The 13931-nt window shown below is 53.0% G+C and overlaps 2 protein-coding genes across 11 annotated transcripts in view; one reads left to right on the top strand and one right to left on the bottom strand.

Annotated features, from left to right (window-relative positions):
• CD99L2 (CD99 molecule like 2) overlaps positions 1-6083 on the top strand; it is a 125311-nt gene extending 119228 nt beyond the window's left edge. The window contains exons 10-13 of one of the 3 annotated variants that reach the window (XM_053579437.1): positions 1420-1437; positions 2211-2276; positions 3475-3555; positions 4123-6083. In XM_053579437.1, the coding sequence (XP_053435412.1) occupies positions 1420-1437; positions 2211-2276; positions 3475-3536 (146 nt within the window). In that variant the 3' untranslated portion in view covers positions 3537-3555; positions 4123-6083. Of the gene's footprint in view, positions 1-1419; positions 1438-2210; positions 2277-3474 lie in introns of all 3 variants that reach the window. The other 2 variants (XM_053579435.1, XM_053579438.1) reach the window with 2 other exon arrangements.
• A 1338-nt stretch (positions 6084-7421) lies between these two features.
• MTMR1 (myotubularin related protein 1) overlaps positions 7422-13931 on the bottom strand; it is a 66891-nt gene continuing 60381 nt past the window's right edge. For 2 of the 8 annotated variants that reach the window (XM_053579426.1, XM_053579428.1), the window contains exon 19: positions 7422-9648. In XM_053579426.1, coding sequence (XP_053435401.1) covers positions 9487-9648 — 162 coding nt within the window. In that variant the 3' untranslated portion in view covers positions 7422-9486. The remainder of the gene's footprint in view (positions 9649-13931) is intronic. The other 6 variants (XM_053579432.1, XM_053579431.1, XM_053579429.1 and 3 more) reach the window with 5 other exon arrangements.

Raw genomic sequence — 13931 nt, 5'->3', positions numbered from 1 at the left:
CAGTTCTTGTGCTGAACAGACAGGGTGGTAGGGCTGGGCACAACTGCTGGGATGTCTGTTTCCCCATCAAGGGCGTCTTGGCTTCCTTCCTGTTCTGGAACAAATCATCTCACCAAACAAAAGGCCAGAGACCAGCTTTCAGGCTGCTCAGGTGTCAGTAGGAATAGAGAGGGAAGAAAAAAATAGGTTGATTTCCAAAGCACAGAATACCTACCTTGATTGTGTATGTTCTCTGTCAGGGCACTAAGGTAAAAGGGAAACACATTTGCATAGTTACTCCCTGGAAGGAGCAGGTGTAAGGGGCTGAATGTTGGATGGAAACTGCCCACCCGGCATGTTGATCTTGGACTTCACCACCTTCCCCCTTCAACCTTTCTTCCCATGTCACCTTCCTTGTGTGTCTGACTCCCCAACCTAGAGGCCATAAATCCTCTCGGGTCCTCCCCAATCCTGGGCTATGAGCCACACCTGCCTATCACGATTGTAAGTAGCCCCTGCTTGGCCATGACCAAGGTCTTCTCATTCACCAATCTGGAAACTTCCACGGACCTTTTGCCTATCCTGGTCTCCCGCACACTTCATCTTTCTTCAGAGGGACCTGTTTAAAAATGCCCAGAAACTGCTTTGCTGGAGCCTCCCATGTCCCCTGCTGCCCTTAAGGTCCTGGCCCAAAGGCCCTGAGTTCAGCATTCAAATCCCTCCATGCTCTGGCTCCAACCATATACTTTCCCATCCCTGACCCTGGAGGCCTTTCACTCCCTAGGGGTGCCAAGCACTCCCCATGTGGCCTTTGCTGCTCCCCTCTTCACCTCACCTAGCTGCCTCATCCTTTAGACCTGGGGCGTCTTCTCCCAGGAGGCCTTCTACCACTGCAGCCTGTGTGCCCACCAGCTGCCTCTTGTGTAGTGCCACAGCGCCCCCTGCTGGCCTCACTGGAGCCCTAGGTTGGGATTGGACCAATTGGTTTCTGAGTGTGCGCTGTCCTCACTCTGGAAGGGCCATTACATGGAGTGTGTGCTTCACCCGCTGATGTGTCCCTGGCACATAGTCCAGACCAGCATCAGGAGGAGTCCTGTAGATGTTTGTGGGGTGACTCACTCCTAAGAAGCTAGGATTGGGACCTCTCCCCTTCACTCTTCCTGCTGAGCCTCTGCCCAGTCAGCTCAGCCACCATGGTCTGAAGACGGGGAAGGTAGGGCCCGAGGGCCCAAGAATTGGCAGGTGGGTGCTAGGAAGGTCTGGCCCCACCCCTGCTGCCCTCTGCTACCACCAAAGAGGCCTATGCTTTGAGGACCCTGGGCTTTCCTTGCCTCTACCCTGAGTGCCAAAAGTCAGTGCGTCTCATGGAAAGCCTGTGTGGTTTGCTGTGGGGAGCAGAGTTCTTACTCCAGGGTTCTAAGCTGTGTGTCTTGCCTTCAGATGCAGCAGAAGGTCAAGGTAACAACTGCTATGACTTATTTCCTTTCGCTTTGGCCTCGTCCACCTGCCCTACTGCTCCTGCTCTTCCTCACTACCCTCACCCACCCTCTTCCCTGCCACTCACCAGCTTAGCTGTGACTAGCTGTGAGGCTGTGTCCTCCCTAGATTTCCCTGATGCACGTGTGAGGATGCCACCTGTCAGACCCTCTGTTCCCAGGCCAGGTACAGCTGGGATCAGGGATGTGTGGGGGCTGAGGTCTTGTGGCGAGGGCTGTCGGGCTGCCTGCAGCAAGCAGGCAGCCCCGTGCTCGCCAGGCCGGTGGTCAGGTGGAGTGGGAGGCGGCTGGGAGGGTGTACCTGGGGTGCCTCCACTGGGCCTGTCACTGGCCCACTCCACATGGACACCGGCCACACCTGCCAGAGAGCAATGCCTGCATTTTTTCATGAGCCTGTCAGGCTTCCACCTTGAGCCTAGCAGCCACCACAGCAGGCAGGGTGGCAGGCAGCCTGTAATCCAGGAGGGTGGAGTGACTTGTGATGCCTGGTCCTTGGTCACTTGGAACCATGGCCCAGTTTTTCCACAGGCAGAGCTAAAGGTTTCTGATCCCTGGGCTGTCTGGGGGTAAGGAGTGGACTCATGATTGTCCCCAAGCAGCAAGTGAGAATGGAGTGCACTCCAGGTCCTTGCACAGTGGCTCTTGCTGGCATCAAGAGGACTTAGGAATTCTTGATCATAGTTGAGAACGCTTGGTTCTGTGTTCATCGCTAACTCCGCCCTTTGTCCTTTGCAGAGGGTCTCAATGCAGATTATGTGAAGGGAGAGAACCTGGAAGCCGTCGTGTGTGAGGAACCCCAAGGTGAGGACTTCTCAGTCACTATCCCTCACTGAAGGTCTCCTAGTCGGTGGCCCCAGCACTGAACAGAACTATGCTACAGAAGCAGGGAAGCACAGAGGTGTCCGCTTCTAGAATGGTCAGCCAGAGAAAAAGGCTGCAGGGGCTCAGCTTCATGACTCTGGGATGCTAGGGTGACAGCCAGGGCCATGTCGTGCCATGTCGACGACTTCTGGGTACAGTTGCTACTCAGTCTCTGCTCTCAATTCATCTGAGCCAGAGGCCCAGACACCCCTGCTCCCTGGCGGTGGAGACAGAGCCATGGGGAAGCTCTTAACCTCGACCTAGAACCTTCTCATTTCCAAATTGCTGAAGGTGAGGGGGTGTGGCTAAGCCCAGTCCCTGTATTGGAACCCACAGCCCTCCCTGCTGCCACCTCCTGTGGTCTTTGGGCATTTTCTGGGTTCAGGAGCTGTCCGCGATTTGAGGTTATGTAAGGTCAGGCCACTGGCCTGGAGTGACAGGTATGCCTGTGGCCCCAGAATGCCAAGGAGAGTCCAGAAAGGCTTGCTGAGGCAGAGGAGTGGCCAGCTTTTTGTTGGCCGAGGCCAGATGGTGCAGGCAGAGACTAGGAGGGCCTGGGCACACATGGTGACCACAGCTACAGGGCAGTGGCTGTGAGGATGGGATTTGGGAGACCAGGAGGAGCCTGGCCTGTGTGGTGGCGAGTGGCACCCCTCACCTCTGCCCAGGATGGATGTCTGGCAGTTCTGCACCAAACAGGCAAAGACAGCCCTGGACTCAATTGTGGAAAATGTCTTCTGTTTAGCATTTGTGGTCATTTTGGTCACTCTTAGCCGCTGCTGAGTGAGCCCCTATATGCTATGTATGAGCCAGGTGCCACGTGGAGTGTTTTATTTAAAACAGTCCTCCAAGCAACCCTGTCAGGACCATCCCCGTTTTCCAGATGGGGAAATGGAGGTTGAGCTGTTCACAGGGCCTGTGCAGCTTCCTCCTCTCCTCTTGACCCACCAGAACTCTGCTTCCAGGTCCTGGGTAGCCCTGACTGGGGCAGGGGGAGGAAGGGTGTCTGGGATGGGCTGAGCTGCCCTAGCTTCTGGACAGCACAGACACAAGTGTCCCTAGCTGGGGCTTGACTGTGTGTCACTGTTCCCATGCAGGACAGAGCCGAATCCCCACTATGCCACCCCTCTCTCCACAGTGAAGTACTCAGCGCTGCACACACAGTCTGCAGAGCCACCACCCGAAGCGGCCCGGATCTGAGGGTCCCTTTCAGCAGCAGGTGCCACCGCTTGTGACTCGGCTCTTTCATTTGGCCCCACAGCTGCTGTGCTGCTCATTCGATGTCACTGGCTCCTTGTTGTTCGAAGCTTTCTGGATGAGTCCTGGGTGCTCGTGAGTTTGGTTTCTGTGCCCTCCATGTGGGGGTGTCCACCCTGCCGCAGGGGCTTTGACTTGTGCTGATATTCAAGAGCCGACTATAGCACAGAGACAGCCTTGGACACTGCAGGGTCACCGCTCCCCAAAGCTGGCCTGTCCCCAGCCTTACTGAGCACAGAGTGGGAGGAGGCCGTGACCGGGGAGGAAGATGCTGGGGATGACAGAGGACATGCACACTTAGGGAACAAGAGCTTCAACCAGGACACTGTGATCCCCTGCACACTGGAGTGGCTCAGTGGGGGTTCCTGCCATAGGCAGCCCCTGGCAGAGACCTCAGAGCTTGGGGGCCCAGCCAGCACCTGGTGCACCAGCAGTCCCTGCGAGAAGTGAACCGGTCAGCACCGAGTGACACACCACACGTGCAGCACTCAGGGCGGGGTTTTCATTTTAGTCTTTCTTTCCCATCCAGGTTTTACGTTGCTGGGCTTCCAGACAGCCGGTCCTGGTGGAGGCTGTTCAGTTCTTTAAGTGCAAACATGAATCTCATGATAGTCCTGCCCTGAAAGTTTGGGAATCTTCTGGATAAGTAGCAAGCTCAGACTTGCAGTCCTGATTCCCAGCTGATTCCATAGGAGATGGGGTGTGTTTTAAGGCTGATGTGCTTAGTCTTTAGGAATTATCACATTGGAAACATTTGAGACTGGCAGGGGAGGTGCTCCACTCCCACCCTGTCTGTGATCTGACTTAGCCAGCAGGAGCTAGATGGCAGGAATAAGCCTCAGAGGCTGAAGCATGCCTGTTTGGGGGAAAAAAAATGCGTGGGGGTGGGGAGGGAAGGGGAAAGGGATACTCACTTGGTTTAGCGATAGCGAGAGGCACCTGACTTGGCAGTCCCATGGCCAGCCCGCCGCCTGTTCAAATGAAGAGCACGTGGGCCCGAGCTCACCTTGGCAAACAGGATAACCCACCTGGCCACTTGCCCCTCACCTATCCTGGAGCTGCCTGGGTTGGTTAGGACCGGACCAGAGCTGGCTTCCCAGCATGTTCCTTTGGACCCTGTGTGGCTCTGTGCTAGTGAGCTCTTCTGTGGAAGACTGAGCTGGGGTCTACTGATAATCTGTTTGCCACGTCACAAAGCACTTGTGAAAGCAGAATATGAGTCACCAGACAGGCAGGATCCTATTTACAAAACTCCCCGGCCTCTTTAGCCTATGCGGCAGCCCCACAAGCTCCACAGGCTTTTTTAAGAACCCCCTGGAATCCGCAGCCTGCACATGCTTTCTGATGCATGCCTCGTGTGTTTGTTTTAAAAGATCCCCATGGTGGGAAGGTAGCATTTATAGCACTGGTCTCAAGGCTGCCCCTCTGGGTCGTCCCCAGCGTGTGCCTGTGGGCACCAAAACACCCCTCCTCCTGCTCAGCCCTATAAGACCGGCAGGCCAGGACTGGGCAGGAGCCATGGAGGGAGGAAGCTGTGGTCTGGCCCCGAAAAGCTCCCTGTCCTTCTGGAATGTAATTAGCAAGGTAGAGGTTGCTTGCAAGATGGGCCTGTTTCCAGGGCTTCCCACCTTTGTTGGCTAGGTTGTCAGGTTTGAGCCTCCCTAACACCAAGGACAGTGGCCTCATCCCCAGCTGGTGCTGGGTTAGAGGTGGCTTCGGAGAATTTTTGAACCTATGGCTTCTTGCTACCTACACAGCTGCTACCTACACAGCGTGGCCTCGGGGTAGGGGTTTCCACCTTGCCGAGGCCTATCCAGTGGCAAAGACCTGGAAGCCCTAGAGCTGTGACATAAACATTGTGCAACCATGTGCTCAGTAGCGCCAACTTCAATTACCAAAAGGCCTCTTTGCCCTCCTCTAGCTGGGCACCTTCTGCACAGAGCTCATGGCCCGCTCCCAGGCCTGCAGGTGGCAGACGCTCCCAGAGGACCCCTCGGCCGCTTGTGTGCAGAGCACCCATCCCAGGGGCAGCTCCTTTCCACAGGCATTTTAGCCCTGTTGGGCACTGTCGCCTGCGGAAGCCTGGGTGACTCTTGTAACTGTCCGTGTGAAGGTTGTATGTACCAGCTTAGGCCTATCCCAGGTGATGAGAGAGAACTCTAAGGGCCAATTAAAAAGAGCCAATCTGTGTCAGCTTCATTTGGCAGCAAAAACTACAGACTGCATAGTGTCAGTCAGTGCTCACGGACACTAAGCCGAGGTCAGGGAAGCCTGGTGGCCCAAGGCAGGCCCTCAGGGAGGCCGGCTGGCTTGGCCCCAGGGCAGGTGTTGGTACCAGTGCTCTGAGGAGGACAGGGAGACTGATCTCAGAATCCTCTATATCTCAATTTATTTATGTACTTGTGTCCAGGTGTGAATTGTAAACTGTCTAGTGTTTGCATTAAACAAAATGGCACCTCGCAGATCCCCATACTCTGGTGTGGAGGCATTTCCTTTGTCAAGTCGTACTGTTTCTTCCTAAAGTGATCTGTGACGTGGAGCTCTTCTCGTTCCCTTTCTCCCCAGATGAAGGTTCTCCAGGTTGGCTTCTTGGATTTATCCCCTCCCTGAGTACATGGGTGTGCAGGGGCTTCCCGGGGTGCCCTCCCACCATTGTACGAGCAGCAGGGCTGAGCCCAGAGGCCTGGGCTCACACACCACAAGTCTCCTGCTCTGCCTTTTTCAAAGCCACCAGTAGCCACAGCAGGTTCTAGCTGTGTGCAGTTGTTTCACCAAAGAAAGCTGACCGAGGCAGGGGCCCTGCACCCCATCACTTGTTGCAGGCCTGTGGCGAGCGGCCTGTTGGGATAAAGTGTGTCCTCCTTGTCATCAGCTCGCAAACTGAGAAGACAGCTGGGCATTTCAGCATGAACAAACCGCAGTGGCCCTGAGGTCGCTTGGCTTTTTCTTTTTATTTCGCTAAAATAGGCTTGGAGTAAAAATATCCCAAGTCCTCAAACCCAAGGCTGCCACATGATTCTCCTGTGCAGAAGATGTGCATGGCCAGTGGGGGGTGGGGGGGCTGGCTGTCCTGGCCTCACTGCTGGGGCTGGCTGGCTGCTGGCTGGCAGGTGGTTTCAGGGGGCATGCTCTGTGCTGAATACCATGCTCTTAGTCAGCAGTGATGTGACTGGAGAGGGACAGGGAACCCAGACCCCTACAATTTCATCCAGGCCTTTACAGCCCTGAACATGGCAAACAGTCCTTCCAAAGAGTGGGGAAGTGGCAACTGTATGCCTCCGAGCACTGCGCCTGCACGAGGGAAACTGCTCCATGCCAGCTGGCTCCAGACTTTTCCCGAAGGTTACAGTCAGGGGTGTTTACAGTTTTGAAATCGGAGTACTGACCTGTTTCAGCCCAAACATTCAAGACTTACGATAAATTACATTTATAATTTAGTAAATGAAAATCACAAAAAGGCTTTTTTTTTTTTTTTTTTGAGACAGTCTCACTGTGTCACCCTCAGTAGAGTGCTGTAACATCATAGCTCACAGCAACCTTCAACTCTTGGGCTTAAGCGATTCTCTTGCCTCAGCCTCCCAAGTAGCTGGGACTACAGGTGCCCGCCACAACACCCGGCTATTTTTTTGTTGCAGTTGGGCCGGGTTTGAACCCGCCACCCTTGGTATATGGGGCCAGCGCCCTACTCGCTGAGCTACAGGTGCCGCCCACAAAAAGGCATTTTTATCTATATATTAACTGTGCTTGGCACTTAACATTCAATACATGTTATTTTATTACTGTTATTTTTTTAACATGTAATATTATTTATTACATGTTATTTTATTTTTCAAGGGAACAATCTACTGAGATACTTAAAAAGGAAACAACCAAAAAGAGCAGGGAACAAACATTTTATTTACAGATTGACATACAGTGCATCAGATAAGGCAAATATGATACTGTACCAGTTTTATAAACCTGAACCATAAAGGTTTTACATCCTAGTGCACTTAAATAAAACAAAAAAAATGCTTAGATAATAAACTATGCTTCAAGTTGTTTTAGAAACAGGGACATAGAAAGGAAAATGATCCCTTGTGCTTCTTTAAAGTCAAGTGGGAGTGTCCAGGAAGCCCAAGGCAGAGTCACCCCTGGCTGGTGAGGGCACACAGGGCCCAGTCTGGGTGCCAGGTTCCCCCTAACTTGCCTTCTCTGGTTCTGTCAAAAGCATCATCCTGTCCACGGTACATTTAAAATGCCATTTCTAGGATGAAAATGGGAAATATCCTCATTTAAAAAAAAAAATATGTATCAGTGAAAACTCCAGTTTATCTACTCATAAACTTTCAGATTGTTGGGAACATAAAAGCTGATATCAATAGAACTATGACTTAGAAACAAACACCCTTGATGAGAAAAATGGAGAATTCGTTTAGGTTATCAATTTAACTTGAATACATTTTTCTGGTTTCTTTGAGAAGGATAATTTTCTGTAACAATCAAAAGGTTCCAAGTTTTAAAAAATCTATTCTCTATGTATTTGATCATAAAAAAATTTAAGAATATATTGTCAAAAATAAGGTCAATATGTAGGACTTTGCATCAAATTCAGTAATTTGAAAGCAACCCCCTAATGCTATAACACAGTTGTCCTAGGGTTTGACCCTGTGAGCTTCTGAGGCCACCTCTCAAAGGCCTCAGGTGGGGGCCCGGGAGCTGTGGCAGTGGGCACAGCACAGGGGAGGGGTGTGGCCTGAGGGGCACGGTCCACATGTGCAATATTCGCCCTGTGGTGCGTCTCACAGAGTAGTGAATGGCCCTAGTGCTTTAGCAGATGGAACCAACTGATGGTCAACTAATTCCTGCAAGAACTGATGGCGTCACAGAGCTCAAAGTCACTAAGTGAAAGTGCAAAAGCAGGAGAGGCTGCGGTTGGCTCTGTGGAGGGAAAGCCACAGAAAGTACGTGCTATGCTTTTCCAGCCCGAAGCCACAGTGACAGTCACATGATAAAATGAGAAATTAGCTAACACAGGCATATGTGCCTTGACACAAGCAGCCACGTCTGTAAAGAGGTGGAGGACACAAGATCAGATGGCTCGGGAGTGATGGCCAGGGGCCAGCTCCTGCACACACCTGCCTGCGTCCCCAGCTTCCCATCAGCAGGGCTGGGGACCGAGCACACACCCAGCCCCAGCCATGCACTGAGACACTTCAGGAGGGAGTACCACAGTCAGGTGAGGGCGTGCACACTGCCACCGAAGTGACATGTTCAAATCATTCTGAGTGTACCACATAAGAGTTTGAAGTTCGGTGGAAAACAACTCACACAGCCCAGTTAAGCTGATACCTCTGCAGGTGGCTGCTCTAAACATAGAAAAGGACATAGGAAAATAAAGGCATGTTTCTCTTTTTTAAAAATACCTTATATGTATACAACAGGAATTATTACGGAAGGACCCCCTGGGCAAGGAGAACCGTGGAATAGATGGCAATCGCTTGTCTTCTCCCCCAAATATTTCATTTAAGCACAGTTTCCACGTTGTGGCAATGAGCTAAGGGAAGCCCCAGGGCTATACTGTGGTCTCCCTAGTGAATGGAAAGGAAAAGTCTGAGCCTTGAGGGCTGCGTTCTGCTCACTCCAGTTCTCCCAAGCTGCCTGGATGATAGTCGGTTCACAGGGTGGACGTGACCGATGTCTCCCCAGTGAAACCACTGACAGGAGGCAAATAGGCTGTTCACAAAACAACAAGCACTTGGCAATAGTGGGAGCCATCACCCAGCCACACAAATGTCCCTGGCCTAATCCTAAAGACACTATCACAGCCACAACAGTGAGTGCTAGGTCCCTTTCCCAAGCCACCAAGAGACAGCAGAGCAGCAGGATGGCCCAACACAGCTGGCCTTGCCCGTCAGACCGAGGTGTGGACAGGAGTGGCTGAGTGGGAAGGCGAGGATCCCCGCTCAGACGAGGAGACAGTGCGCGTGGCCACCTCCCGCTGCAGGTCCTCCACCCGCTTCTGCAGCTCCGCCCTGACAGCCAGCAGCTCCTTGAGATTCTGGTGGATTGGCATCTGGTGGCAAGCAGACACAAAGCCATGTTAGCGAGCTGTTCTTGCCGTGGCTTTCCGCATCAGCCTCATGAGTCTCACCACCAGTTAATGACCTCATGTGTCATTAACCGGTCTCTTGCCGAGTGTAAGTGATGCCGGCTCACCTTCTGCTCACCTCCCTTGACCTGTCTCAGACGGCGGGCAAGCTCGAGTAAAGCACACAGCAACAATCCACCCAGGGGGCCAAACGCAGACTTGGACCCAGGCAGTCTAAAGATGTCAGATGTTTATATGTGGCCGCTCCTCGGCTCTGCTGACTGAAAATACTTCTCTTAAATCAGCACTTTCTACAACTTGAAGATGTTTTCATCACTTGGCACAGGAGCGGGCAGAAGCCCCTGGGGCAAGAGAGCTATCCATCAGTGTGCTCTCAAGCCTGTCAAGGGGACGGGTGGCTAAAGAGACAAGAAGGGTTTTCCTGCAGCCCCACCACTGTCTGGCCATAGCACCAGCTCACTCAGCTACATACCATTCTTGGCACCCACTGGGGCCCAGAGACTCAACACTTGGCTTCTCGGTGGGGGTGGTATGGCCAGCCAGGGTGGAGATCCATGGCTAGAGGGTGAAGGAGACGTGGGGAGGGGTTATGGGCACTGTCCAGGCCCCTGCCTCCACTCCCTCAAACCCCGAGCTTGCACCATCATGGGTGCCACAGCTGATCAGCCCTCCTGGAGGGAGGGAAAGAGGAGAGAGGGTGGCCAGGTATTCCACAGCCCAGGGTGCTCAGTAGCCAGCACCAAGGAGGCTGGGAACAGACTCTCCACTCGGGCAGGCCCTGGGGGGAGGGAGGGGGCAATGACAACATTGGGGTCTAACAGCAAAGGCTGGGAAGTGTCCTTCCCTGTGACCCTAAGGACCTATCTGGTATTTTCCTCTGTGAGGTCACTTGATGGCAGTCAGATGAGGGAAGAACGCATTGATAGGCAGGGGAACATGTGATCTCACACACCGAGGGTAAGGGCCTGGGCTACTCGAAGGCACAGTTATTGTACCCTCATGCAGCTTTCTGTATCTTTCCTCATTTTCATTTGCAACCAATTAGGGACACTTCTAAAGGAGTAGAAAACTGAGGCTTAAATACAGGAGTGTACAGACACAGTTCCCATCTAAGGGCCAGTCGTGTTTGCCCCACAGTGCTGGCTTGTGTCACACACAAGCCAAGAGAGTCCCAAAGGAAAGAGATACCCAGGGTGCCCCTATCTCAGCAGCCAACCCAGCCACTGCCTTCTCAAAGACACCAGGCAGGCCCACACCCCACCTGGCTCCCTGTCCCCTGCCAGCCACATCAGCCTGCTAGTCTTCACGGTACTGCCCATTCCCGCAGTGCTGCTAGAACGAGCTTTCTAGAACATACATCTGGCCTTGTCATGTAGACCCTGGATAGTTCCCACAATCCCTGGGATAAAGTCCAAACTCCTACCTGCCTCTCTAGCCACCGACATCACCAAGGGCCAGTCCTTTCCCCCAATTCTGTGTGCTTAGCACCTGGGAGGTATGCACTGCACACTCATCACATTTAGGATGAAAAGCTGCGGCCTGTGGGTTTCTCCTTCTCCCTCATGCAGAGCACAGTACAGGGAGGAGGCAAAATGCCAGACCACCCCCTACCCACGTGCCACCCCCTACCCGCACGCTGGGCACTGGTATGGATGCATTTGATGCTTGGTGACCTCGTGACCACCTCAATCTCAGTGAAGATTAGGACCTTGCCCCAGATCACATGGGTAACTCTGCCAGAGAGGGGGTTTAGCCCTGCTCGAGGGCATCCTTCCATGACTGCACACACCAGGCATCAAAAGACTTGGGCAAGTTACAGCTAGCTTCCCTGAACCTTCCCTTCACCCTCTGCCATCACAGGATCACCATGAACATTAAGTGGGGTCACACATGTACGTGCCCAGAGGCACGCAAAAAGATCTCAAGTTACAGCAGCCAGCACTACGGTTCCTACTCATCATCACATCGAAGCTGACTTTCTTTACATGTGTCAGAGTGTGATTGCATCAGAGAACAGATCTGTGACACAGCTGTAGGTATTAAAGACTTAACCCGTCTTCCAGAATGCTGCAGTGAAGGTGCAGGTCTCTGCAGGTCCAGCAGAGGGGGCTGGTGCAGCAGGAAGGAGCCTGAGCCCATGCTGGCTGCGAGACTGCACCTCCCTCCTCCGGGCTGTTCCTCTGCCTCTGCAACCCGCTGTGCAGAGGATGGGGGAGAGGGCACCTCCCGCAGTGACCCAGGAGCCATGTTTAGCCAAAGGCACTTCAGTCCAAGGAGTTCTGTGGGAGGTTCCACTAATGTTAAAGACATTCCACCAACCATCTGGTCCTTTGAGTCACCAAGAATATTAGGTAATTTAAATAAAGTAGTGACTTTCTGGCATGCTATAATCCATCTTCCCTGTTGTGAAAAGAGATGAAATAGAAACTTCCCAGGGAAGAACTACTCTAAGTTCCTAAGTAGAACAGAAAGCAGAAATGCACACCAGTAAGGAGGAAGCTGCTAGAAGCGAGATGCAGGCTTTGTTTCCTAAGTTGATTCTACCCATTGGAAAGAAGTGCTCCAGGGGCCCCTGTGCTTAGCATCTACAATAAGCCAGTGAGGCCAGAAAGAGAGTAGTTATGGAATCTGGACCCCAGTGAAAGGAGAGCAGGCTGCCCTGCAGTTGTACTCCTCTGGCTGAAAGATGCTAATGGGAGTGGCGGCCTCTCAGGCTCACACACCATTTCCAAGACAGTTCTCCTTCAGGCTTAATTCTCATTTGGGGGAGGATACAGTTGTTGTGTCAGGGGCCTGGCCTCGCAGAGTACAAAGTCTAAAGGGAGAGAAACAGATTTTTAAAAAGCTAATGCAGCGCCAAGAACACAGATGGGAGTTGGGGTATGCAGAGAGCGTGGGGGAGCTGGAGCCACAGGGGAGCAGGAGCTACCAGGCAGCGCTATGACTCAGGCAGGAGGAGGCCTCTCTGGCAGCAAATGGGAGCACGGACTGGAGGGAGACCAGGTAGGAGTCAGTTCCAACAGCCCAGGAGTTTGGCTGTGGAGAGGACACAGACTTGTTTGTAGGCTGAGGGGCAAGAGCCACAGGAGGGAGAGGGAACAAATGTAGGCCTAGAGGTCTGGAGGGAGCAGATGAGCAGGGGGAACGCACCTCTTCATCCACTCAGGGTTCCCTCAGCCCCATGTGCTAAGGCGCCCATTAGTTGCCAAACACCACATTGGGTACTGAGGCCCCGCAACGTCAAGCTCACACACAGGCAGCGGGGGCAGAAGGCAAACAGGCACTGCAGTTCCCAGCACCTTGGGGATCCCACAGACCCATTAGTAGATGCAACTCCTTTCATTCTCCAAGTAATACTTTAGGCAATAACGTGGTCATCCTAGCACTAGGTGAGCAGGGCACTTGTCAGGGAAGTCTCCGGGGTAGAAGTACCAGGAGCTCCCAACTCCTGTGGAGGGGGGCTTGAAAGCAAGTCTGTCTGATCCAAGAAAGGCTCTGGGAAGGACTGGAAAAGGCGATCAGAAAAATGCTAGTCTTCACATGTCAGGAGACACAAGAGAAGGGCTTCGTGCACACTGGGGATCCAGAGAGGGCAGGGCATGGACAGACTAAGGGCACCCTGGAATGCAAGTACTACCCCACTCTGTGAGGACTCCTTCCCACCTCCCTTTGCCCAGAGTGTCCCCAGCTGCAGCTGGAGAGCTGCTCGCCGGCATCTGGCCTCTCTTAATCAGGGCATGGGAACCACACCATATTGCTTTTACTCCTGGGTACTTCCACCTGCAAGGGCTTCTCACAGCAGATGCAGCCATTTTAGTGCGGACAAGGGGTATGTCCAGCTCAGCCCTGTACTCACCAGGCCATCGTGTGACTGCCAGTGGCTGCATGACTAGGCAATGGACATTTCCTGGTTGTTCTGGGCCTCTCTGCCCCCCTCAGAGGGAAAGGCACCCCTGCAGTGAGCCCCCAGAGCCAGAAGGCTCTCAGTTTCCCTCTGTAGCGGACAAGCCTTGAGGTATGGGGCGAGGGAGAAAGGATTTGAGGACCATGCTTGGGAGGAGGCTTATTGGCCATGCCACTGTTAGCAGGTGCCATGGTACTCTATGTGGATGCCACCTGGGTAACAGGATCACTCCTTCAGTGGGGGCATAACACAGGATGTTTGAAATTAGCTAATAAAGGCTTATTGGCCACAAATCAAACTGAAAACCTGTAATTAAAATGTTGACCAAAGATTTAGACCAGGG

The sequence above is a fragment of the Nycticebus coucang genome, chromosome X (genome assembly GCF_027406575.1).
Source record: "Nycticebus coucang isolate mNycCou1 chromosome X, mNycCou1.pri, whole genome shotgun sequence".
NCBI lineage: Eukaryota > Metazoa > Chordata > Mammalia > Primates > Lorisidae > Nycticebus > Nycticebus coucang.
This window is presented reverse-complemented; position numbering and strand designations above follow the sequence as displayed.